Genomic DNA, 26,007 nt, shown 5'->3' with positions numbered 1-26,007 from the left:
GCAAATGCTGCAAAACTGTCGTAAAATTGCTATAACTGTAATGAGACATTTGGCCATAAAGCAGCACTGCTGAAAAAGGCAACAAGACACAACACAGTTACTTTGTAAACATTCATAATTAGTACCTCTTCCAAATGGACTTTGAAACCTACTGTTTCATTCCAGCAGCTCCAAGAGTAGTAAAGCTGCAGCCATACATGATTCTGCAAAGTTAAGAGGAGTGGAGACTGGCAAGAAGCCATTCACAAATATAAAAAAATTAAAAAATTAAATAGTTCTGACTCCCAATTTCACAAGCAAAGAACACTGTTTATTAAGTACATGTGCAGCTCAGTCCTATGCATGTTGATGCAGAAGTAAGCCCAACAGTATTCAATGGGATTTCCTTCTGAGTAGGTGTAGTGTTACACTATACTAGATCTGTTTTGGATAGTAACACCAGTCCTAAATATTTTTAACTGGTGGTTGACTCTCACTGCTGGCAATGAAGCTTAGTTCCATGTACGCTGATTAGGACTGAGCATGCTTTAAAGATAACAAGCTCATTTTCTAGCTGATATTTTGCGAGGAGGTATCTCTGAAGGTTGGCTCCAGCTATAATTCCAGACCATATAATACAAACAAATTAAAACAATCTTGCCTTAGGTAGTTTTCTGAAATCTTATTTTGCAACTATCTGTCATCATGAGAGCAGCTGAAATTAAGTAGGTGAATGACTTGATTAAATACCCTGATCTCTAAACTACATTGTACAAAGGTCTTACACACGTACATAATTAAGCATGCCTGAAATTAGGATGAATGACATGGGGTCTTTTCTTAGAAAGCTATTAGTATTCCCCCACCCCAATTTAGAAGCTAGTGCTTTGATCAGTCTTCTGCTCTGTCTGTACCTTCTGTAAAGAGTAGTTTACACTTGTTTTTAAATTGAGTTTACCCTTCCGAACTTAACTAGGATTACTGGTGTGTTCGGTTTGGTGCTGTTAGGAGTTACAGTGCATTCAGCACATAAACCATCAAGATGCTATAAAATAGTGGTTCTCAAACTGGTGGGTCATGATATTTCCCTTTCCTTTTAAGGGGCGGGGGAAGAGGGAGAGGTAGTGACATGATCCCCAGGATCATGTTGCTAAGAGGGTGGGGAGGTACTTTTACTTACTATGGGCTAGGGCAGTGTTATTCAAACTGTGAGGCCCGGCTCTTTAGGGCGGCACCAGGAATTCAGGCGTAGGATGTCCTCTCGCAGTGATACAGTCTGCTTTCTTTTAAAGCAGAAGAAATGGGAGTTGCTCAGCTGCAAGAGTGGCTGCTGCTGCCCTGCCCTCTTCTGAGCATGCTCTGCTTGCAGTCCTTAACCCTCACTGATCCTTGTCTGGTTGGTTCCTAGTTCCCAGCCTGGGATTGCTTCTCATCAAAGTGAAATCTCTCTTTTCAACCCCCTCCCTCTTCTACTCCCCCCTTTCAATCTCCAAACCTTCCCGATTTCCTCCCCTCCCCTTAAAGTTGTTTCCATGCAGTTGGCAAAGGGGGAGGGGAGAAACAAGCACGCACTTTACTTGGCCAGGAGCAGAAAAAGGGTACTGTTTTTAAAGTGATTTATTTAATATTGTTTGACTGAAGAGGAAAGGCTGTATTTTTAAAGTGATGAATCTTGCTATTTGAAGGGAATACTTATCAGCCATTGATGAAGTGATTGCCAGCCCAATCCTGTCCACACTTTCCTGGGAGTAAGCCCCATTGACTCTAATGGGACTTACTTCTGAGTAGATGTGCATAGGTTTGAGCTGTGCATCTCCTAGTATAGGAGACAAATCAGCTTCCTAACCAAACCCTTATCAGCTCTGATATATTTTCATGGTCTATTTTTGTTTTCCCCACCAGCTGCTGGAAAAATTTAATTTCATTAAATTAATAAAGGGTTCAATCCTATCCAAGGAGAATGGGAGAAATGACTAGTGGGATTGGGTCCACAGGGGTGTGTGTGTGTAATGTTGGTCAGACAGGTTGTTCACAAAGTTCATTTGATAAAATAATTCTATTGCTATGTTTACAAAGTTTAAAAAAATGAGTCCTCCTGGACCAGACAAAATCTACCTACTCCAGCATCCTGTCTCCAACAGTGATCAGCAGCTGATCATTTATAAAGCATGTTTATTTTTATTTTTAAGATCTGCATTTAATGAATGATATGATTAAATATAATTAATATTAATATGGTTAATATATATTTAATATTATATTATAATAAATATAGCTAATATTTCTGGCCGCTTCCTGTTTAATGATGTCACTTCCAACCCTCAGGAACATGATGGGGAGTCGTGGTCAACAGCCACAGGGGTCAAAGGAGCCACTGGCTGGAAAAGTTTGAGTACCACTGGGCTAGGGCAAGCAGCAGAAGGTGCAGGGAGCCCCGCACAGCCCTCTGCAGGGCTCCTTGAAGCTTGGAATCTTCAGAAATAGCAAGCACAAGCCACTTCCGGTTTGTGAATGCAGCCAGGAAGTGGCTTGCGCTTGCTATTTCTGAAGATTCCAAGCCTCGGGGAGACCCATGGAAGGCTGCGCTGGGCTCCCCGCACATCCTGCTGCTTGCCCTAACACACATTAAGTAAAAGCACCCCCGTTGCCTCCCCTTAGTGACGCAGTCCTGGGGACTGTGTTGCTGCCCTTGCCCCTCCCCCACAAAGACTTATTCTGGGAGTAAAACTTCCCAAAAATTTGAGAACCACTGCTATAAAAGAAAAAAGACTCCTGCCTGTGGGCTCTCTATCTACTGAACACAATACAAAAGGAAAAACCAGAGTCCACAGGGGGAAGCACCAGCTCTTCAACATTGTCATCTTCATTCTTCGCTATGCTCTATATTTTTGGGTCATAAAGCATCACCTACCTAAAATTACATGAGTAATTTTACATGAGTAATGAGTAAAAACATGTACTAAATACATGATTTAGTATTTGCTTGTTGGAAAATGTACTTCTGCTCCCTCTTTGGCCTGAATTTGCCATTTAGACTTTGCAAAGTTTATTCCAAAGTATACATCAGAATTTGGGAAAAAACCCTTTGGATTGCCTGCAGTCATTGACATAGTAGCAAATTGCTCAGTGACTTACAGCCCAATCCTGTGTTTTACTGCACTAGAGTACACTGTCTGCTTAGGTTGGGCTGCACTGTTGCCAAAAAACATGACATTATAGCTGCACTGCAGTGACGCTACAGAGGCATCAACAGCAGATATGCCAGTGCAAATGTTTAGGAATGTGGCAGTGGTATGATAAGATAGCACTACAATATTGCATTGTACAAGGAAGTATGTATAATAAATAAGTGTGTCTCATCCCACCATTGGATGAGCATACCTAAAAAACTTTTGAATGGACACTGGCTTTGCTTCTGATACTACCAAGTAAATCAGCTTTTTTTTCTACCATTGTTTTATACAGTCGTACATGCTTAAGTGATAGCATTATGACTGCTCAGCAGCAGGCAGTACTGTGAGTGAAAAAATGAGTTCTTTTGCATACTTCAGCTACTAGGAACACTGGATGGTTAGATGGCATCAGTTTAGCATCAAGTAATCATCTTGTTTTCTTTATTTTTTTTTTAGTCAATTGTGTAGTTTTTTTAGTTTACAAGAAAATATAGTTTAGTATTGAGCTGCATTTTCACAGAGCTGATTTGCCAGCAAGGACCAATGGCAGGCTCAAGGTTTTTGCAAGCCCACTGGGTAAGAGATCTATCTCTTCCTCCAGTGACATTTATTCACTTCCACAATTCCTAGTCTACCTTCATGTCTGATGTCTCATTTTGAATTCTAGGAGAACAACAGAGTGTGAGTTAGGAATTGCACTGGAGTAGAAGGGATATGCATGATGTGTTCTTCACTGAAGGAGAGACCCACCCTTGGACACAATGGAGCACTAGATTCATATAGCCTCCTGCAACATCACTTCTGTGGCCATTAGTCAATTATATTAAGTGAAAGGAAGGCAGCAGAGAGGGTAAATTAGGGTTTATGCTGTGCAAGGGCTCATTTCCAGGAGCTTTGGGCAGCTTCTCCAGCTGGTACAGCCATCTTCTCTATCCTCTGCTGCAAAACACTAAACAAAACTGCTACATGATAATCCCACATTTTGTGCAACATTCCATCCTGATAGGACTTTGTGAAGATCTGGAGGTTAAATGGTAAATCACTAAACTTAACAAGTCAATTCAAAATGTCTAGTTATTTATTTTAAAAATTTATATCCTGCCTGTCCCCTGTGTAGAGACTACTGTAGTAAAAACTACAACACAATGCCATGTTCTGGTTTTGCCCCAGTGTGCCAAATTGGGAGATGAGCAGAAGCACAGCTCAGGCAGACTTTGTGGTGAGCCAAGCCCAGTGGCATAGCCCTCAGAATGCCAAGCTCAGAATGATGCCTTGGAAGTGATTTCACGCCTGGGCTTTAAAAAAAATGGGGGAAAATCCATCCCCTCTCCCCAGCAGCTCACCACCCACTTGCTCTGCCGCTCCCCCCCCCCCGGTGGTGTAGCTAAGGCACCTGCTACCAGGGGTCAAAGATTTTGTAGCCCTCCTCCACAACAAAATCAAATTTAATTAAGTAAATAAATAAAAGTGTGCCCTATAGTCATTAGAGCAGTGGATCTCAAACTGTGGGTCAGGACCCACTTGGTGGGTCACGAACCAATTTCAAGTGGGTCCCCATTCATTTCAGTATTGTATTTTTAATTTATTAGACTTGATGCTCCCATGGTATGTGACTGCATTTGGGGAAATATTACAGATTTATACTTTTAATAGGCTACTCTTCATATGCTTTTATATGATAGTCAGTGGGGCTTACTCCTGGGTATGTGTGGGTAGGATTGCAGCCTAGGATTGTTAAAAATTTTCTTGCTTGATGTTGTCACTTCTTTTCATGACTTCACTTCTGGTGGGTCCTGACAGATTCTGTTTCTAAAAAGTGGGTCCTGGTGTGAAAAGTGTGAGAACCACTGCATTAGAGACACTGTGCTGGGATGAAGGGGAACAGTTATTCTCCCCCTGCTAAATATAAAAGGAGCACGATTTGAAAAAGTGCCTTTTTGCTCAGTTAGCAGGGGTAACTGTATTATGATACATGGAATTAGAGCTGATTCGTATTAACACCTTATTGGTTCCCTGCTGTATCATAATAACACCTAATTGGCTTTTGGAACAATCAGTCTCATTGGTTGGTTTTGAAAGAAACTCCAGTTTCTTAAACTCTAGTTTAAGAAAATCCAGTTTTTGTTACATAATGCAGTTGTGTTTTTATTTTCTGATTATTTGGCTATAACTTTTGGTAGAATAGAGCTATTTTGACACAGTTTGATTCATTGTATTCTGAATTAAATTCCACATGAAATTGTATACAAGACAATGGTATTATTTGAAAATACCAAGGTGTTCACAATTTTGGCCACTAGTGTCAAGCTCAGGTTGTTGCCCAACTAAAGCTTGTTGCCCGGTGCAATTGCTACCCCCTGCAGCCCCTTAGCTATGCCACTGGCCAAGCCCATGGGGCACTCAGAGCACAATCCTAACTTGGAGAGAGACCAGCAGAGGCCCCCTGCCCTGGCTAAGGAGTGTCGTGAATGTGCCGTAAAGCACATTCGCAGCTACATGAGAGCTAGCAAGGCCAGATTCAGCCTCCATACTGGCTTAAGAGGGTAGGTTTGCACCAGCCTGGACGGGCCAGTACAGGGGATGGTAAAGGGTGGCAGGAGGGCATCACAGGTGGGGAAGGGCATTTGTAGGTGGGGGAGGGCAGGCCAGGAGATGGATCAGGCCTAGAACATATCCTAACCTCTGTGCCTGGTCCGAGCAGCCTTACGCAGTTTGCTCAAATTTGCACTAGTGAATTTGCTGGCACAGGTTGAAGTAGCCCCATAAGGGTGGCTAGAGCTCGGCACAGTGTAAGGGGAAAAATATCCCCTTACCCTGAGTTGCCCTTCAGCTACCTCCTAACCTATGCCTGCCTGTTCCAGCGCAGGTCAGAATTGGGCTGTCTGACTGTTTTAGAACCCTGTGACCCACTAAGAATGAACAAGTATATCATTCTGTTTTTTTAGTAATTCAATTTGACTAGCCAAATGTCCAAAACATTTAGAGTGCAATTCTAAACAACTTTCCAACACTGGCGTATCTATGTCAGTGGGACATGTGCTGCATCCTGCAGTTGGGGGGCAGTCATGGAGGCCTTCTCAAGGTAAGGCAATGTTTGTTCCCTTACCTCTGAGTTGCATTGCCCTTATGTTGGTGCAAGAAAGTGGATTAGGATTGCACACTTTAATAAATAGGAATGAATCCTAGGAATGCAAAAACTGTATCCTTTGTATTGATGAATATATAGAGATTGGATACATTCTGCTAATGAATAAGGGCCTAATCCTATCCAACTTTCTAGTATTTGTGCAGCCACAATGCAGCCTGGAGGTAAGGGAACAAATGTTCCCAAACCTTGAAGAGGCCTCTGTGACTACCTCTCTATCACAAAATGCAGTGCACACCCCACTGTCATGGCTGCCTGATTGGGCCCTAAATGGGCTACAAAAAATGACTTCTGCAACAAATCCCATTCATATCAGTAGAACTCTGTACAGGAGATATTTCTGTCTTTTGAAAACATTCTTAATTTTCAAAGTCAAATGAAACGAAATAGCTGTGGCATCTTTCATGCTTTTGTTATGCTTTTGTGTAATTTTTGTAATCCAATCAGAGGTTTTTAATACAAGGGCATTTTCACAAAAAGCAGACAATAAAACATTTTTAATCTTCACCCTAATTAAAAAAAACTTTAAAGTAATTACTCTTGGGGTGTTTGTTTAGGTTTATGAATTAAGGAGAGGGCTGAAAGACTTTTATACCACAAAACTACTGTTTACTCATGGAGGTCTGCAACTCTAAAAGAGCTGTGGAAAAAAAGAATCACTTCCTATTTTTATCAGGTTTCAATTTAAGACAGAAAGCAGTTTGTGGGATGAAAACAAGTCCCTGCAGGTTAATGCCCATAACTTACTGTATATGACTTCTGGGTTTCTTTCAGAGACAAGGGAGATACACCTGTCCATTTAAAAGTTCAAAACCTCAGCCTTTCCAGGGGAGGGGAGGAGTGGCTGCTCTTTCAAGTTGAAAAACTATTTTGTGTATGTACCTATATTGTGTATGGTTTTCTTTTTCCAAGCAGATATTTATACTGAGGAAAAACAATAATTTACCATAGGTGACAGAGACCTAGGAAGCTCTTTGGAGGAAGTAGCAAAGCAGTTAAACAAATCCAGTCATACTTGGGTTTATCCAAACGATCCATCAAAGTATACCCCAGTTGTTCATTGTCCTAATTGGAAGGAAATAGCATAAAATCCATTCTGGTCCAGCTTCTGATCCAGTTTTAGGACAGAAATAGCTCATGTATGTGGTAGGTACATGACCTACCTGGTAGGTGTCCAACACTTGGAACTGGACCAGGGGAGTGCACCCTTGTTGGTTCTGCTGGAAAATGGAAAAGATTTGTGCAGGTAAAGTGTACACTCTTTAAAGAAGTAAAAAAAAAAATCATTCAGGGAGGGAAGATGCATAAAACGTCAAGTTATTACTTTGGGATAGTTTTGCATAGTCATTTATTTCATTTTAAAACATGAATGCTCCCATATTTGAGTGATCCAGCAGGGAATCTCTTATCCTTTTTTCCCCAAAAGATCCCATGTAACAAAAATGCCAAAGCTGTATGTAAGGGAAAGGGCAGAATATGTCACTGATTATCAGTAATATATATTAGTACATGTCCATGGCATTAGCGTAATAGTGCTTTACTCAGCATTCAGTAAATTTATGTGCCAGCAATCTTTTGCAATTTATACCCTTGCTTTTGAGTGGGCATGTGAAAGGAAAGAACTATTTCTGGATTGATTGTTGGAAATGTGTGATATTGTTAGCATTCAATCAGGAGGAAATAGATGCTTCAAACTAATAACTATGTTCTTATATCACCCCCTAATTTTCTGGAAAAGCCCTGACATTCCAGCCCTGCAATGATGTGTGGCAAGCAAATTGTCTTATGCCAATATAATTAGTGTGTATGTGATCCTATCCTAGCAAGCAAGGCCAAGGCTGTCAGGTTTTGCTGCTTCCTGTGCAATCTTATTATTAGTCATTTAAGGGCCCAATCCTATCCAATTTTCCAGTGCTGGTGTAGTTGTGCCAGTGGGGTGTGCGCTGCATCCTGTGGTGGAGAGGCAGTCACTGGGAACTTCTCAAGGTATGGGAACATGCAGTGGCGTCACTAGGGTTTGCGTCACCTGGTGTGGGATGCCACACACCCATGCAGTGGGTGAGGCAACACCCCAGGTGGTGGGCGTGGTAATATACCATCACTCTGCCACCACTGGTTTTTTGGCTGTACCTTTTGATAGAACACATGCTGCATGAAATTACGCATTGATTGATATATAACATGCTGGTATTATTCCTCCAAACTGTGATTTTAGTTATTTTGATCACTAGTGGTGTCACACACCCCCAAGGGTGTCAACTTACACACCTTATTGTAGCAGTTCTCAAACTTTTAGCACTGGGACCCACTTTTTAGAATGACAATCTGTCCAAGACCCACCAGAAGTGATGTCAGGGTGGAAGTAACATCATCAGGCAAATTAAAATAAATAAGTATAAATAATTAAAGTAAAACAAATAATTAAATAAGCGGAAGCCAGCCCTGTTCCACCAAGTGAATTTCCTCTATAGCCTGCCTGCAATAAGACACCCCCCCCAAAAAAAAATCAATAAGGTTTTCAGCCCTACCCAGAGCCCAGTTCAATTTAACAACTTCTGTTTAAACCAGATCACTGTCAGGATCCACCTGGCTTTGCAAGTCTCAAAAAGGTTCACCTTATCAGCTGAAGCCACTGTTTTGATCCTTTTTAGTGGGGGTGAGGCTGCCTTCTGGAGCACTTAGCTGCAGGTGAATAGGATCAGGACCATTCTGGTAGCCTTGCACTTTCCTTCACCTGATCTTCCACATCAGCCAAGGCATATTTGCTTACTCGCGAGTAAACGCAACCGTCAGGCTTAGTTTTGCTTTCCATAGGGCGCAATACAGTCATCTTCTTGGCAGGAAGGACTTCCTTCTCAGGTGTTTTTGGGGGCTGTATTCATTGGATCAGGACCATTCTAGTGTCGTTGGATTCCTCTCAGCCTGCCCTTTCTGACACACTAAGGCAGGTTCACCTACTCACAAGTAAACGCGCGATACGGCTCACTTTCACTTTCTATAGGAATCCATGCATTTTTGTTCTCCAGTTTTTTGGCCATAACTTTTGATAGAAAGGAGATAGTTCACTCTGGTTTTTTGCATTGCATTCTGCTCAAAATTCCGCATCCAACGGTATATAATATGATGGGGTTACTCCTACCCACCGCGATTTTAGCGTGTAACCCCCCCAGTGCGCGTCACCCACCCGTGTGCATCACCCAGTGTGGCCCACACCCCCCCGCACACCCCTAGCGACGCCACTGGGAACATATGCTCCCTTACCATGAGGTTGCATTGTGGCTACACTGGAGTTGGAAAGTTGGATAGGATTGGGCCCTAAGGCTGCACAGATATAGTTGGCCCTGCAGTGACCAAAATGGATACAGGGTGCCATCTAGGGACATTCTCCATTGTTTTGCTTCCCCTCCTGCTCCCTCTTATCCTAGTTCTGTGTGGACATAACTGCATCACATCTGGCAATGAGCAACAGCTTCTAGCTTTGAGTTGCTGAGTCATGCTACTGCACTAGTATTATGCCCTGAATTAGTAGGTGATGCTGATGCGTGGTGTTCCACCACCACAACCATTGTTACGTGTTATATACTATTCTACATGTCTATTTGACCACATAAGAGCTCGTAAGTCCTTAACATTTTTGCTTACCATCCTCCTCTTAAACTGGATGATTCATAGTGCAATCCTAACCTACCCTGGAGCAGGCAGGGTGGCAGGTCTGTACTGCATCCAAGGCAGGATTGGGGCTGAAAGTGGCTTAGCCCAGGGCAAGAGGAATCACTTCCCCTTAACCCAGGTAAAGCAGCAGCAGCCCCAAGGAGGCTACCACCTCAAGAGGTAGTACAAATCCAAGCAGTCCGGGACTGCCCTGGGCCACCTGGGAACAGGGATAGGATCCAACATAACTGCTGGATCCTGACCCTGCCTTCCACTCCCCACCCACCTGCCCCAGAAACACCCTCCGCCCACCCTCCCCTGCCCCAAAACACCTCCCTACCACCTCCTCCCCACCCTCCCCACAATGAATGGTCCCCCCAGACCCCTGCACCGGCAGAGCTTGGTTGACACAACTATTCCTGGAGCCCGTGTCGGGCCCCCTATCTCCCCAATGAGTGGTACAAGTGTTTTATGGCACTTTTGTGACACTCCTGGGCAGCCACAAGGGACTTGCGCTGGCCCAAGGGCACATTTGGATTGCACCCTTAGTCTAATACAATGAATGGGACACTGGAACAACCAGAATAAGAATTTACAGGGTTTATAATGTCGCTGAAAGGTTCTTCTGTGTGGTATTGTGTTGTCATATTATATGAGTATACCGGAGTTTGTTAAAGAGTATAAAGTACACAGTGACAAGAAGTTCTTGACTTTTTAAGGCAACTAAAGGGATTAAAGCAACGCCTCTGCCTCCTTCCACCCCACCCTTTCGCTATTCTTTCCCGTCTTTTATGGCTGACTAAGATCTTTTTGGCCTTGAACAGGGGTGTCCAAAGTTTTTGGCAGGAGGGCCACATCACCTCTCTGACACTGTATTGGGGGCCAGGGAAAAAGAATTAATTTGCATTTCAAATTTAAATAAATTTACATAAATGAATATATTAAAGATGAGCTTATATGAATGAATGAAGGTCTTGCAATAGCTCAAGGTCTATAAAAGGTCTTGCACAAAGCAAGGCTGGCCTTTCCTTTGCTGCCGCTACTGCATCACAGACGTGAAACAACAAGCAGTGGAGGGAGCCCTCATCCCACAGCTCACGCAAGAGGTCAAACAGTCGCCCTTATGCTGAGAGCAGTTGCGTCGGGCCAGTGTGGGCTCCAACAAATCTCCAGAGGGCCAGAGGCTCATTAGAGACTGGGGGCTCCCTGAGGGCCGCATTGAGAGGCCTCGAGGGCCGCAAGTGGCCCCAGGGCCGGGGTTTGGGCACCCCTGGCCTAGAACAACATACTTTCAAGTTCATGTGCGTGCTTATTTTACTTCATAATTTTATAATATTGACAAAGGATTAGGAAGTGAGTTTGAGGAGTTATAATTTCAGAATTGGATCACCTGCTGTTTCCTGGCAGAGTTCTAGCTGGTTGGCTCTTTTTTTTTAAACTCTGTGTGTTAAAGTAAGGATTTAGCAGGTCAGTTGATAATCCTGAATGCTGTCTGAAGACTTGGTAGCTCTCATTAAAACCCATTTTTGCCAGGCCCACAGGTGTACATATTTGGTCCCTGTTTCATATATGCAACATTGGGCAGAAATGGCTTAGACAAATGTTAAGGACTCCAGAAACTCCTTGAATGGGAGCTTCCATAAGGACTCTCAAGTACATCTACCTGAGCAGAAGGGTTAAGGCATAAGGGAATTCTTCCCCTCCTCCCTGCCCCTTGGGAGTCAGTAAAGACAGAGGCTGCATGTGAGCTGGCCAGTTCAAGGGGGAACAGGGCAGGAATTGATCTGGGAGAGACTGCAATAGAAAGCAAGAAGAGAAGTTGGCCGCCAGCCACTGCAGATATGCTAAGAACACACTTTAAGCCTCCAGTGATTCCTCCTTCAAAAGAAGCCAAACTCAGGTTGTGCTACTGCTTCTGGAACTTCTCACCACTTAGAGAAGTGAGGCACAAGTGCATAACACTATCTTGTATGTTTGAGCTTTGCTTTTAAGTTTCTCATTGTCAACTAGCCTTTAAAAAAAGCTGAGATCTATAGAGCAACTTTATGTGTGTCAAGAGAATTTTTTTTAATTTTTCAGCAGAATACTAATTTTCAGGATTGATAAAAATACATATACTCTTTCCCCCTTTAAAAAAAAACCCTTTAGTTAAATGCAAAGTATTCAGATCCTTTTAAACTTAAATAAGCCTTTTAAAAAGGTTGTAACTGTGCATGTTGGCAATAAAAATGTTTACCCCTACGTTCACAAAAGGAACCAAAATGACATTTTTCAAACAGGGCAAGACAGATTAACAATCAGTTTATTGGACAAATAAGGAATGTTTATAGTAGTATTTTTCTTGTCTCCTCCCAGGTGCAAAAAGCTTTGTGTAAGAGATGTTTTCAAGGTCTACAGTATCATAATCTGTTCCTGAAAACATCCATCTTTATCATAGTTCCCATGAACCAAAGAAACACACTTGTAGGATTGACCGCAAGGAATTTAAATAGTATTGTTTCTACAGCCTGGTATATTTTGATGGGTTTTTAATATTTCAGTTTTGAAATCTGCTTGATTTCTTAGAGATTGTTAATGCCAATGCTCAAAAGATATGATTTTTGGGGTGATTTGGTAATCTTAAAGTGTTCAGAGATTTATTAAATGAGCAGTCCAATCCTAGCCTGTGCTGTATCTAGCACCGGTTAGAAGGAAGCTGGAGGTCTCCTTGGGATAAGAGGATGTATTTCTCCTTACCCTGAGTAATGCACCAACCTGCCCTTTGGGGCTTCTCAGATCCGCACCAGCTATATAGCTGGTGCAAGTCCCAGAAATCCAGTGTAAGACTGGGAAGGATGGGAAGGGGGTTAGGATATGGTGGAAGAAGCTTCTGCCAATTCCACTTCCCCTCCTGGACCTGATCCATCCCTCATTCCACCCTCCCTACCTCTACTCCACCCTCTCACACCCCTGCGCCATTCAGCACCATACCTCCTTGCGCAGGTGGCCACAGATCCGGATGCAGCACCAGCCTTTTTGTCCTTCCCACTTCCTGCAAGAACTCTTTGTGGTTCACAAAAACTCACTGGTGCTCCACTGGTACTGCTTATTCCTGAGGTGTCACAGATGTCCTGCGCCAGCTGAAGTTAAAAGATAATATTACACTCTGAATCAGCACATTCTCTTTGCTGAAGAGATCTGAAGAGATCTGCAGGTTGAGCCTACTTATCCACAGACTTTTCACCGGTGGATTTGGCTCAACATAGGTCCCCTTCCCTGACCCTCCTAATGCTTTTTAAAGGCATAAAAACTCCACTTCTGGTTTTCACCCAAAAAATGGAAGTCATGATTTTTTGCCTCTACAAGGCATTCTGAAGCCCGCAGAGGCTGCGTGTGAACATATGCAGCCTCCCCAGGTCTCAGAAAATCCTCTGGAGAGGACTGGAGCAGCACCAGTTCCCTTTGGAGAGTTTAAGGGGCCAAAAACCATGGATTTATTTATCCTTAGTTTTCAGTATCTGTAGGGGGTCTGAGAATGGATCCCTCACGGATACGGAAGCCCCACCTCTACGTCATTTGTGATACTAAATTATCTTTTCAGTGTCAAATCTTTTTTTAAATATAGTTTTAAAAAATATGTGGGTGACTTGTGTTGCCTTTGAATTACTTGAATTTCCTTGAGGCCGCAATCCTAACCAATTTTTCTGCACTGACATAAGGACAATGGAACTCCAAGGTAATGGAACAAACATTGCCCTACATTGAGGAGGACTCCATGCCTGCCCCCGAACTGCAGGATGCAGCACATGCCCCATTGGCACAGCTATGCCAGTGCTGGAAAGTTGGTTAGGATTGCGCCCTTAGTTGTTCATGTTAACAGTAGGGCTCTTTCTCCCTTTCTCATTCTGCTCTCTGTCTTACAGGTGAATGATGAGCACTTGTTAGGCAGATGCCAAGGGAGAAAGCACTGAATGTGTACAGCATCGCCTTCTCCCATCTCTACCTACCAGATGACTGGTACTATCAGTGACAGTGGCAGAGCAAGAGTCAGAGCTTTATGAGCATAGCAGCATGCAAATTGCTTGCTGCAGTGCTATAGGTTTCCTGGATCAGATATTTATGTTGAATAAGTAAAAAAAATCTTAGAGACCAACAATATACAAGAACATGTGAGGGAAAATTAATTAGGGACCTCTTGATTAATAAACATTCAAGAGGCCCTTACTGGATATTGCTTTCAGCAGTTTTGTTTAATTACAAACACTGTAGAATTTGAACAAGAAGTCATCCCTTTCACCTTGTCCTTAGTAAGAGAAATGAGGAACTATTTTTGTGCATGTGTAAAAATGACCCAGTCAAGGGAGTAGGGCCAACCCATCCATGAGGCCAATTGAGGCTGTTGCCTTAGGAAGCTGACTGGCAGGGGGTGCATAGTTCTGTCCCCTGCCAGTCTGCTGCCTGAGGCAACAGCTTTAATTAGCCTCATGAATGACCTGCTCATCTGAATTGATTCTCCCCACTCCCTGGACTGGAAAAGGAAGAGGAAGACAAAGTGAAAGTGTAGAGGAAAAGAGAGAAGCCAGTTAGCATGTCAAAGGAGCAGAGGCTGGCACATCCCCAGGTAAGAAGGGCAGCATCTGGCACACCACCTCAGGTAGCAGGAGGTCCAGGGTAGCATCCCAGATGCATCTTGATCTCCACACCAACCTCCTCTGTTTCTGGTCTCCTCGTGCAGTTCAGTTGAGGACTATTACTTAAATGGGCATGAACAGGGATCTCCATGTGTGGATCACACCAGGTTGTTTGACATTTAACTGCAGTAGAACCCTCCCCCAAGACCAAAATCTGTGCTCTGTGTTGCTGAAATGAGAAACTATAATTAGATATGGTTAATTTGGTCTGCCTCAAGCTAAAAACCAAATTTCAGTTTGGCATTGTGTATGGATCAAGACTGAAAGTATTTGCCATTTATCACCCAGACAATTCAGGGTACTATCTGGTTACTGCCCTTTATAGTATATATGGAGTAGCAGCACATGCTAGGTGTCAGATATTAGCTCCATTATTTATTTCTTACAACTCACTGGAACAGCCCACTGTATAAAAACTTAGATTGGTTTGAAAGAAAAATGTTGTTGGCAACCTTCAGTCTCGGAAGACTATAGTATTGCGCTCTGGATGGTGGTTCTGGCACAGCGTCTAGTGTGGCTGAAAAGGCCGATTCGGGAGTGACAATCCCTTCCACACTGGGAGCAAGTGTAGTGTATCTCTGGTCTGTCTCCCTGGCTATGGGCCTTCCTTCTTTGCCTCTTTGCCTCAGACTGTTGGCCAAGTGTCTCTTCAAACTGGGAGAGGCCATGCTGCACACCTGCCTCCAAGCGGGCAGCTCAGAGGCCAGGGTTTCCCACCTGTTGAGATCCACTCCTAAGGCCTTCAGATCCCTCTTGCAGATGTCCTTGTATCGCAGTCCCTCTGATTCTAGAGCTGTTCAGGCTCTTGAAGAGATCACACAGGCCCAACCACTCACCCAAGTGCCTGCTGCAAAACCAATATTGCTTCCTCAGTTTTCACATAACCTATCTCTTCACAGTAGTGCCCGTTCTTTTTCAGAATACATATACGGGAAACCCAGTGTAAACCATGAAGCTTACTGGTGAACTTCTTTCCATCTAACCTACCTCACAACCTCCTTAGGATTGCTGTGAAGATAAAATGGGGGAGGGGACCCACATTCCCCTGAGTTCCTTGAAGGAGGGATGGGGGAAAAAAGAGTAATGAAAAAAGTTCCCTGGGCTGTTTCACTGTGGAATATAAAAGAGCCAGCTGAATTTTGCTTATTGTGTAAATATAATCAGAAGCAGGTGTGTTTCTTATACAGGACTTCAGACAGATTCACAAGGGGCTGTGGACACCTCAGAGCCGGGACCTTATGCCAGCAGCATTAATGTTCTTTTTTTATTGGCTTTTGAAGGCTAGCATGAACCCATGAATAACCCAGTTGTTATGAAGATTAAAGGTGCTGGTTGCAAAACTCTGGTAAATAAAATCTCTCTCAGCCTTTCACTGACAAATCCAGTTTCTTTCTATAGAATTTTCTTCTGTAATCCCCTTTTTGGCAGAACACTTCATAGTTTGATACTGGAGCTCAAATTACCTCACATGGTAAATACAACAAAAATAAATAATAAAAAAAGAACCCCTTACTTAAAAGCAAACACTTACTGACTCTGGCTTGCTATGCACTTTGTGGCAAGCACAGCATAGGTGATACAAGACACCACAGAAAGAGCCACATTATGTGGGCACTCTTAACTTTGAAGCTGAAAACAGACAGCGTGCTCCGCAGGGCAGCCATCTTTGAAAAATAGTATACTGTATTTTCGAAAGTAGTGTCTGGTGTGAAAAGTGGAAAAGCTCTTCAAATAGCACTGAGTGGAAGGAGGTAAACATTCCTTTGAGTGTGTCTGTGTCCTTGGGTTTTTCCCAAGGATTTGTGTGGTGTGCAGAGCTAGGTACAGCGGTTTTCTTACAGAGTGGCTTTGCCACAGCCAGTGGCATAGCTAAAAGAGGTGCAGGGGGGAACAATTGAACTGGGCAGCAAGCTTTGGGGGGGGCAACAACCTGAGCTTGACACTTGTGGCTCAAATTGTGAAAACCCTGGTTTTTTCAAATAAAATCATCTTGTTGTATACCATTCGATGCTGAATGTAATGCAGAGTGCAATGAAACAAACCACGTCAAAATATCTCTATTCTATCAAAAGTTATAGCCAAATAACCCGAAAATAAAAACACAACTGCATTACATAATAAAAACTGAATTTTCTTAACTCAAAACTGACCAGTGAGACTAATTATTCTGAGAGCCAAGTAGCTGTTCTTTTAAAAAAAGATTTAAGTGCAGCTAGTTACAGTTTTACCCTCTTATAGAATAATATGCAACATCAGTTTTGCATATAAATGCATTTTCATTTTTCTGAAATTAGTTTGTTTCAACCTGCTCTATTCCTAGATGTTACTAGGGCAGGCAATATTCCATATTTTAAGGACACACATATTTAATGAAATACCTAACAAATAGGATGTGTTCAGGTTTACTTTGTTAGAGCATCCAATAAAGCTTTCATGCCCCCAGCTTTCATACATTTGCATATGTGCAAGCAGAGAAATGTTCAATTGATTGTATGGCATATTTTTGATAGGAAGATGACATGGATGCATCCATGTTCGCTTTTAAAATAATTTGTGTGTCATGTTGGAATACAGAAATGAGAACTTAAAAAAAAAAACTCTGGCAGTGTTTGCCATTCATACTAGTTACATTTTTTGTCTGCCCCTTTCTATGATTCACAGGACAATATCACTATGATTAAAATGCCTTTCTCCCTGTGTACACCATGAGTAATTAGGTGTGTAAAGAACTTGATCAGGGCTTGATTCCACTGAAATCAGTCCAGCTCTTCTCCTGATGTCAGTAAACTTTAGACTCATGTCCACACATGATTATTTATCTTGCCACCCTCCAACAGCCTAACTACTTTCTTGGTTAGAACCTTTCATCCATGATCCAAGCCGGGGGTGTCGGGTCATAGACTGACCCAGTGCCAAACAGTAAGCTTAGTGCTGTTAGAAAAGGTATAATATTTCTACACATTTCAGTTTAGCAAACTAAGCTGGCAATCCCATTCTACTTAGAGATAAAAAGAAGCATTCCTGGATTTGTTTACTTTGGGTGTGGTTTTATGGACTTCAAGTGGTTTCTTTCAACCTATCTCTCAGAAACTGGCTCATCTTAATCCAGAAGTCTAAAATAGAGTTGGATATTTAGACGGCTCTGAACAAATATCCCCTGTGACAGGTTTCAAAGTATGCTTCCTGAAATAGAGACACCCCAAACCTATTCTGGCTTTTGAAAATTGCAGACTTCAAACTTCACATAGAGTGTGTCACACTTGCGGAAAACAAAAGTTAACTCCTGTTTGCCACAATTTGTCTTTTTACTATATGACCTCCCCCACCCCAAGTATGTCATGCACAATTCAACTTCATCTAAAAATATACTTTTGTTGACGGTTTGTCTTCTGCTGCTATTATTATTATTACTGTTATTGTTATGATGTAGTTATTGCTATACAAGTCATAGTATAACTTACACATGTATATACTTGATGCTTAAGCATCTAGAGAACAGATCTGCAAGCTGTAGTAGTGATCTGTGTAGACTTTTGAGTACAAAAGTGGACTCAAGCATTTTTTTCTTGAGTTCAAAGAGTCTTATATTATGCAAGCATGCCGAGTAAGCTGGGAAGCAAAAAATAAGCAGAACATGGGGAGATGGAATAAAACTGGTAAATGTTTGACTTCTGTCATATGGAGGGGGCAGAAAAAGGGAGAAAGGCATTTCAATCATAGTGATAAAATCTCCGTGCCACCACCAAGAAGTCTCTCATCAAGACCTCTGTATGATTCTTGATGAGACTTCTTGGTGGTGGCACGGAGATTTTATGAAACTCTCCCTGCATAGATTTTGCCCGACTACTTCTCTGCTATCTTTCAACAGACTTTTAATTTTCAGCTCTTTGGCTGCTTCAGTTATTTCACAGCCCAATCCTATCCTTACACACACCTTGCTGGTACAGCTGTTCAAAAATGGGTATACTGTATCCAGCGGCAGGGGGTGGGGATTGGGAGGCTTCAGAGAAAAGGGGGGATTTAAATTCCCTTACACTTCTGTAAGCATTCTGCTCCACAATGGGTCTCCTTGGACCTGTGCTAGTGATTTATTATTTGGCTGGGGATCCACTGGCATGGGCAAGAAGGAGCACCTTTTATGGCCAGCACTGACTGCTCTATGGCAGTCAGCCCCAGTGGAACTCGTATTCTGATGCCGCTGCCCAATAAGATTGAACTGTTAGTGTTTTTTTGCTTTATAGCCGGTGTTCCTACATTATGTATTTTGCTTCAGAGCACTGATTTCTTTTTTATAAGTGCTTACTGAGTAGAAGAGCAGGACAGAAATATTAAAGGATAATAAGAAGCTTTCATGTTCCACGGGCCTCCCATTATTCCTCCATCTGGGTGCAAAGGTGAGTGTAGGAGTTGCCATTGCTAGGAGTGAGTGGCCGTGGCATAGAACAGGCCATGTTGGCCATGCTCAACAGAAGAGCCATGGGCTGACTGATGCTACATGCTATGCTCCTGGAATGGAGAATCCGTTGCTCAGAAACTGTTTCCATCTTTCCTGCACATGATGAAGGTAATTTGATGACTGCAAATTAAATGACATGCAAATAAGTAGTTGGAAAGTCAAGGTCTAAGAACTTGTTGGGACATGTTTTTCTTCACAAGTTTACATTCAGGAGAAACAATGCAGCAAGTTAACTGGTAGTTCACCATCTAGTGATAAGTTGATTCCTGGCTGCAATCAAATGTTTATGTTCTAAGGCAGGGGTGCTCAAACTTTCAACTTTAGGGATGCTGGACCTTTAACAAGTGTATAGAAGAGGGAATTTCAGCAGGTGCAACTTGTCATCCCACAGATGACAAGCTGCACCTGCTGAAATTATCTCCCCTACACAATTTTAAAGGTCCAGCATCCCTAAAGTTGAAAGTTTGAGCACCCCTGTTCTAAGGGCTAAACTAGGTGTGATGGTAGCAAAGCTGGGTATGCGGACCAGGTCTCCCACCAAATCCTGATAAAGGAAGATGGGGGAGCAATGGCAGCTCCAGTTTTGGGGGATCCTGAGGCAAAAGCCCTGCAGGGGGAGTCCAATAGCACACCTCCCATGCTTTGGAAAGTTCATTCAAGCATCTAGTACCTTCTAATAGGGCTAGAGAAGCAGACATGTCAATCCTCCTTCATGCCATTCCCTACAGCTACCTCAGAGGTTGGATAGGCATAAGTAAGGGCCTTGTGTGAGCTTTAGAACTCACTTGGGACGGATGTGGGACATGGAACAGCCGAATTCCCTTCCTGCTCATGCTTATCCTTATGAAACCATTTTTATTTCAGTTGGTGTTTTTTTTTTCCAACAAAGACTTTGAGAACAGAAGCATCCCCTGCTAGAAAAAATACAGTGAAGAAGAATTTGTTTGCAGGGGATGAAGCATGGAAAAGGTTAAGTGCTCTCTGTCCACCCATGATATGCATTAAATTTCACCCCACTCACCTCAACTTTATTGGAAATTGGGCACAGCCCATGCTGTCATCATGTCTAGTTTGACTCAAAGGCATATATATTTGAATGTCAGGTTCAGAAGATGCTGCATCTGGTGCCACACACATATTTGTTCACACATAATGTGTTATTCATTAATGCAATCCAGTAAAAATTTTCATATATACAGAAATTGTTTCTCAGTGTGATTATTAAATAGGCTATGCTAACAGACACAGCATTTTGCTCACAAAAAAGTCCCACTTGTTAAGCAGGATGCACTCCTCAGTAAGTGTGTATAGGATGGCAACTTTAGTCACAGGATCTTGTTCCTTGGGATTAGATAAATAGAAAAAAAATTCTTCTCTGCTATTGGTTTGTTCATCTTTACATCCATTATGATCTGATAAGTTATTTTTCCTTATATTATCATGTCAAATGAAATTGGTGAAATGACAATATTTGACCACAGAGATGAAAAAATATACTTGGTATTATTGCCCTGTATGGTTTTTAATTAAAGGGCCAATTTAGAAAATTTGTTTCAATTTTATCAATGGGATATACACCCTGCACATGCCTGATCTCGGAAGCTAAGCAGGGTCAGGCCTGGTTAGTACTTTGATGGGAGACTGCATGGGAATACCGGGTGCTGTAGGCTTATACCATAGTCTTTCGAGACTGAAGGTTGCCAGCCAACCAACCAATGGGATATATAGGTGAACTTGATATACATATAGATACAACTGAAATTATTTATTTTATTTATTTTTATTTAAAAATGTACATCTCACTCATCTCGTAATGACTCCCATATTTCCCTTTCAACACTAATAGAAAGACTACAGTCAAAACAAAATGAGTTTCTTTAATCACTTGAACAGTTGAACATCACATACAATAGGAACAGACGGTGTGCAAGACGAAATTCAAATAGACATTAATAAATAAATAACACTTATAAACATTATGGGCTCGGTCCAACCCATTATAGATGTAGCAGTTGCTATGGGTTTATATGGTAAACATTGCATCTGATGAACTGCCATCTACAAAGCTTTCTACTGAAATGAATTGGTTAGTCTTTAAGGCGCTGCAGAACTCTTGTTGTTTCAATGCATAGGAGACATTCTCTGCCCATTTGCATCCCTGAGGAGCAATGCCTGGAGACAAAATTGATTCTCTGACCAAGCCTGTACAAGCCTGGTTTAAGATGTGCTGTAAAAACACAGCAACAACACTTGGAAAGCCTAACAAAATCAGTCTGTATTAGAAGAAAGTTGTGGAGTGAAAGTCATATAAATAGTCAAAAAATATTTGCTTAAGCATCTATAAAGAGGTATCCGTCATTGGCATGACTGCCTTGCCTGTTTTTTTAATGAACAATCCTTCCCCCCCCCCCACAACTCCTTGTCTTGAAATACGCCCTTAAGCCCACTTTTATCTTCCTTCCAGTTTGCAGTACATGCCTCCTTACTTGTGTGAGGCTATCCTGTTGCTTCCATTCATGAATCTCGCCATCTCTTCAAACCACACTTGCAGCTGTGGTTGAGACTGTCCAGCCAAAAATCACAAAACCCAACAGGTGGGTGTGACAGGAAAACAGCCACCAGCAGGGTCACAGCTGTGAACATGCTGCTCTATTATTGGTGAGGACATGAATCATCTCTCAACCGGGGAAGCAGCAGCAGCAAACAACCTGTTCATTTTTGAGAGCTGAGCATAATAATGACAGGAGTAAAACCAGATGAATCTCAGGGTGAGATTCTTTAGGTGTGGATTTGAATTCTTCACAACCCAATCTGGAGCATCCATACCAAAAATAGGTGTGAGGTATCCAGTGGAGGGGGCAGATTGGGAGGCTTCAGCAGAGAAAGGGGATTTATATCCCTTATGCCTACTCGTCAATGGTTCTCCTTGGACCAGCACTAGCAATTTCGCTAATGCAAGTCTGAGGAGAGTAAGGAAACAGGGAGGCTGCTGCTGAAGAGGATAGGATCCAGCTTATGCCATTGCCACCAGATCCACCCCCTTCTGCCACCTCCCTACCCTCTTCTGCCCCCTCTCCACCCCCACTGCTGCCTTACCTGCTCCAGCAAGTATAGGCAGCTCTATCGACAGACCAGGAGTGCTGCTACCTCATGCAACAGTGCTCCCAAAATGGCTTCTGATGGGGTGCTCTGAGTTTTGTTGGCAGCCATTTTACGACACTGGAACTGTGCTAGATAAGATTGGGCTGTCAAAAAAGTCTTGGAAAAGACAGGGATGGGGCATAGGTACAGAGGACCCTCAAAAAACAAAAAATAACTACAGGAAGAGGTGATTTAAAGTTGTGGGGGGGGGAGAGAGAGAGTTTTCCCACTTCTCCATTCCAAACCACCACCACCCCTTAGCTACTTACCCCCCATTGGTCTCTGTACTGGTGAGGGAGTGGTGAGACAAGAGATTCATTTTGTAATGAATCATTACATTTGGAATCATTACATTTCATTTGGAAAGCTCATTTTGTAATGAAGCTGAGACAAGAGACTGTGAATTCTAACACTCAGTTATATTAAGAGAAAATCAGTTCCTAAAGAAATAGGATTGTTTTCTTTTGTAAAGGAAAGATACAGAATGTAGGTACATGTGATTGTACATGAAATATTCTCCTGCCATCATTACGAATAAAAGAGGATGTCTGAGACAAGTCAGGGCCAACAGAGATGTGTTTGAACTAGTTACTCCACCCAGCCTCTCATCATCAGAAAGGAGGAAAAAAAATGTTTCCACCAACCCATACAGGCAGGGTCTGATCTGCACAGACAGTCTGCAGGCATCTGCCCAAGAAGCCGACAGTTGGCTGGTACATCATCATCTGATTAATGGTGCATATATGCGTCTCATATATGTGTGTATGTGCATGCATGCATTCCCGCACTTTAAGCCTTAAATTGTTGAGTCTCTGGCTGGCTATGTTGGTACTCCTGGATGGCTGGTGCATGTTTTCAGCTCAAGAGCTGGCTCTGATACAGTTGTTGGCTGTGAATTAGTTCCATTTTCACACCTGTCTGAGACAATGAAGGCCTTGTCAGAGACATTTCCAGAAAAAAAAAAAATCCCTGTCATACATTGGGAAGAGAAATATAAAAAAAGAAAGAGGAAATATTTCCTTGTAACATTTATTTTCTGATGTGGAGGCAGGTTTTTCTTATCTTGTAGATGAGGCAAGAGAAGGCCCATAAAGCTTGTCTTGTTCTAAATATAAATGTGTCTCCTGTAGCTTAGCGTCATTAGAATACCTTGCTTGCTTTTTCATGCTTTGGCAACTTCCTTTGCTTGATTCTTGGAGAATGAAATTTTTCTCCATGGGTATAAGTACATGAGAAAAGCACTTCTAGATCAAGTCAAAGGTCTACCTAGGCCAACATCCTGTTTTCCCACAGTGGCCAACCAGATGTGTCTGGGAAACCCATTAGCAGGAACTGAAGGCTTACTCCCCTCACCCCTTTCCTGTTATAGCTCCCTTCAAGCTGATATTCAGAGGTTTTCTGCTGCTGAACCTAGAAGTGGCACTAACCAATTGCTTTGTTGTCCATAAATTTGTCCAGTTTCCCTTTTGAAGCCATCTCCGTTTGTGGAGTCACCACATCTTGTGGCACTGAATCTCATAGATTAATTATATTTTGGAGGGTGTGATGCCTTTTCTTTTTTGTTCCCCAAGGCTATTTTTTAAAAAATGACAACCAGCAGTGCTCAAACAACAAGCATCTATGGCACAGGCAACAGAGATGGATCAGATGATGAGCGGACACATACGGACACATCTCTAGAGATCTCACTAGAAATCTACCCATGTACACCTAGTGAGGATACAGCAGCGTCTCTTGACAGGGTGGTCCAGAGCGTATGAATGATGTTCCTCTCAATGGAAGAGGGATTAAATGCTGCCATAGGTGAACATAAAGACAGATGTGTAATAATATACCCCTGTTGGTACTTGCATTTTCTTGTTTTAAAACACAGTAAAGCCCTGAAGTAATGAAATGCAGACAGGAGCTTGATGTTATCTCACACCTATAAACCTTGCTCAGAGTCCACTGGTGGCCACTATCCAGAATGCAGGAGTTCAGACATACTTGGCTGTGTTAAATGCAAGTTGCACATTCATTCTTTAGTAAACAGTGCTTTGCTTCAGGGCCCAAATCTTTTAAATGTTTGCAAAGGATAGTAATTGTCTGCCTTTGCCTTCAAAAGTCTCAGCATTAGCTGAGATTCAGATATGTCAGCACCCTGAAATGGAGGGGGGCAGAAATGCACCCTTTTTGTATTTAATCTGCTTGAAAGTTTGCAGTAAACTTGCCCTTTCTATCAGATAAGCAGGGCAGGGGTGCACAGTGTAGTTATCAATTTTTTGAGCGTTTAAAACTTTTAATGGTTTGCAGATTTAGTGCAAACACTGTCTTTTTAGCAGGTCATGTTAGTGTCTTGTTTTGGCTCCTCTCCAAATACTGTTACATATCCAAAGGCCCAGTACTACCCATCTTTTCAGCACTGGTGCAGCCTTGCCAATTGGATGTGCGGTACATACTGCTGTTTGGGGGGGGGGGCAGTCACAAAGTCACAGTCCATACCACAAGGTAAGGAAATGTTTTTTTCCCTTATATCAGGGCTGAATTGTGGCTGCATCAGCAGTGGAAAGTTGGATAGGATTGAGCACTAAGTCTTTGTTAAGCTTCTGACATGCATGATTAAGTTAAATTTAAGCTTCTGACATGCGTGATGTAAATAGCAAGTAAGTCCTACAAAAAGCAATTGAGTAAGTCAGGGCGCAATCCTAACCAGGCCTACTCAGAAGTAAGTCCTAGTTTGTTTAATGGGGCTTACTCTCAGAAAAGTGTGGTTAAGATTGCAGCCTTAATGTATTTTATAAGTGAGTTCCACTTACAATTTTCTGGAGGCCACTTGTGGACTCAAGAAACTCCCAGTTCTTGTGGGCTGAACTTGGAGTGTGAAAACCACAAGCAGTTCAGCCAGTTTCCTACAACTTTCCACCATGCATTAGTATCTTGCAGCCTATAAAAAACCTAAATATGCTCTCACAAAGCCAGCAAAATCCCTCTGCTGCTACCAGGTGTAGCAGTGGTGAGGGCAGCATGCTGGATGAAGCTCTGATGAACAGTTAGAGGTGGTACTAGAGCCAGGGAAGGCCACTGCATCATCTAGCACCATGCTGAATGGTAGTTGGACTTAACCATGTTTCTCTTTTTGACCTAAAGCAAACCTGTCTAAACCAGGGTGGTTCTATTACTCTTAACATATTTACACCCTATATACTACACACTAGTACTACTCACATTTACTAAGAACCCCACTGATTTCAACTGAACTTACTTCCAAGTAATTAGGATTGTGCCCTTAAGGCTACATATCACTGATTTCAGGGAAACTTACTTCTGCCAAAAGAAAATGCTGAATTTTCCACGCATCTCTTTAAAGCAATGGCAGTAAAGGGAAAAAAATGAGGTTTAGACTCCCAAGAGAAATTTGAAATCCTGGCTAAGTTCCTACTTAGGAACTCCTACTTAGGGCAGGAGTCTGATCTAGAGGGTAGAGCCTCCATTAGTCTGAAGATAACATCAGAAGGTCGCCAGTTTGAGGACACCGGCAGCTCTCCCTGAATGGCTGAGAATGGCGAGACCTTGAAGCAGCTGACAAGCCGAGCTGAGTGATTCCACCCACTCTTGGTGTGAGCAAGAAGCGTCTTGGCTGCCCTCCATGTGAGAGATGGAGCTGCTTGTCAGCCTGCGTGAGAGAACTGGAGGCCAGAAGTGAGACCAAACCAGGAAGATCCATTCTGAAATGTTGTTGGTTCTTAAAAGAGAGAACCTCTATGACTGTAAAAAATCCCCTTGAGGGATTTAGAAACGCCTGCCTATGTAAAC

The 26,007-nt window shown here is 42.5% G+C and overlaps 1 protein-coding gene across 3 annotated transcripts in view; it reads left to right on the top strand.

Moving 5' to 3' along the window:
- The window catches only part of RUNX1 (RUNX family transcription factor 1), a 227,616-nt gene that overhangs the window by 177,440 nt on the left and 24,169 nt on the right, over nt 1-26,007 (top strand). The window contains exon 5 of one of the 3 annotated variants that reach the window (XM_066619866.1): nt 16,318-16,323. The exons of 1 other annotated variant lie outside the window; for it this stretch is intronic. In XM_066619866.1, coding sequence (XP_066475963.1) covers nt 16,318-16,323 — 6 coding nt within the window. Of the gene's footprint in view, nt 1-16,317; nt 16,324-18,828; nt 18,837-26,007 lie in introns of all 3 variants that reach the window. One more of the 3 variants, XM_066619867.1, reaches the window with a different exon arrangement.

This window comes from Tiliqua scincoides, chromosome 3 (genome assembly GCF_035046505.1).
Source record: "Tiliqua scincoides isolate rTilSci1 chromosome 3, rTilSci1.hap2, whole genome shotgun sequence".
Taxonomy (NCBI): domain Eukaryota; kingdom Metazoa; phylum Chordata; class Lepidosauria; order Squamata; family Scincidae; genus Tiliqua; species Tiliqua scincoides.
Note: the sequence above shows the minus strand (reverse complement) of the source record. Positions and strands in the feature narration are given on the sequence as shown.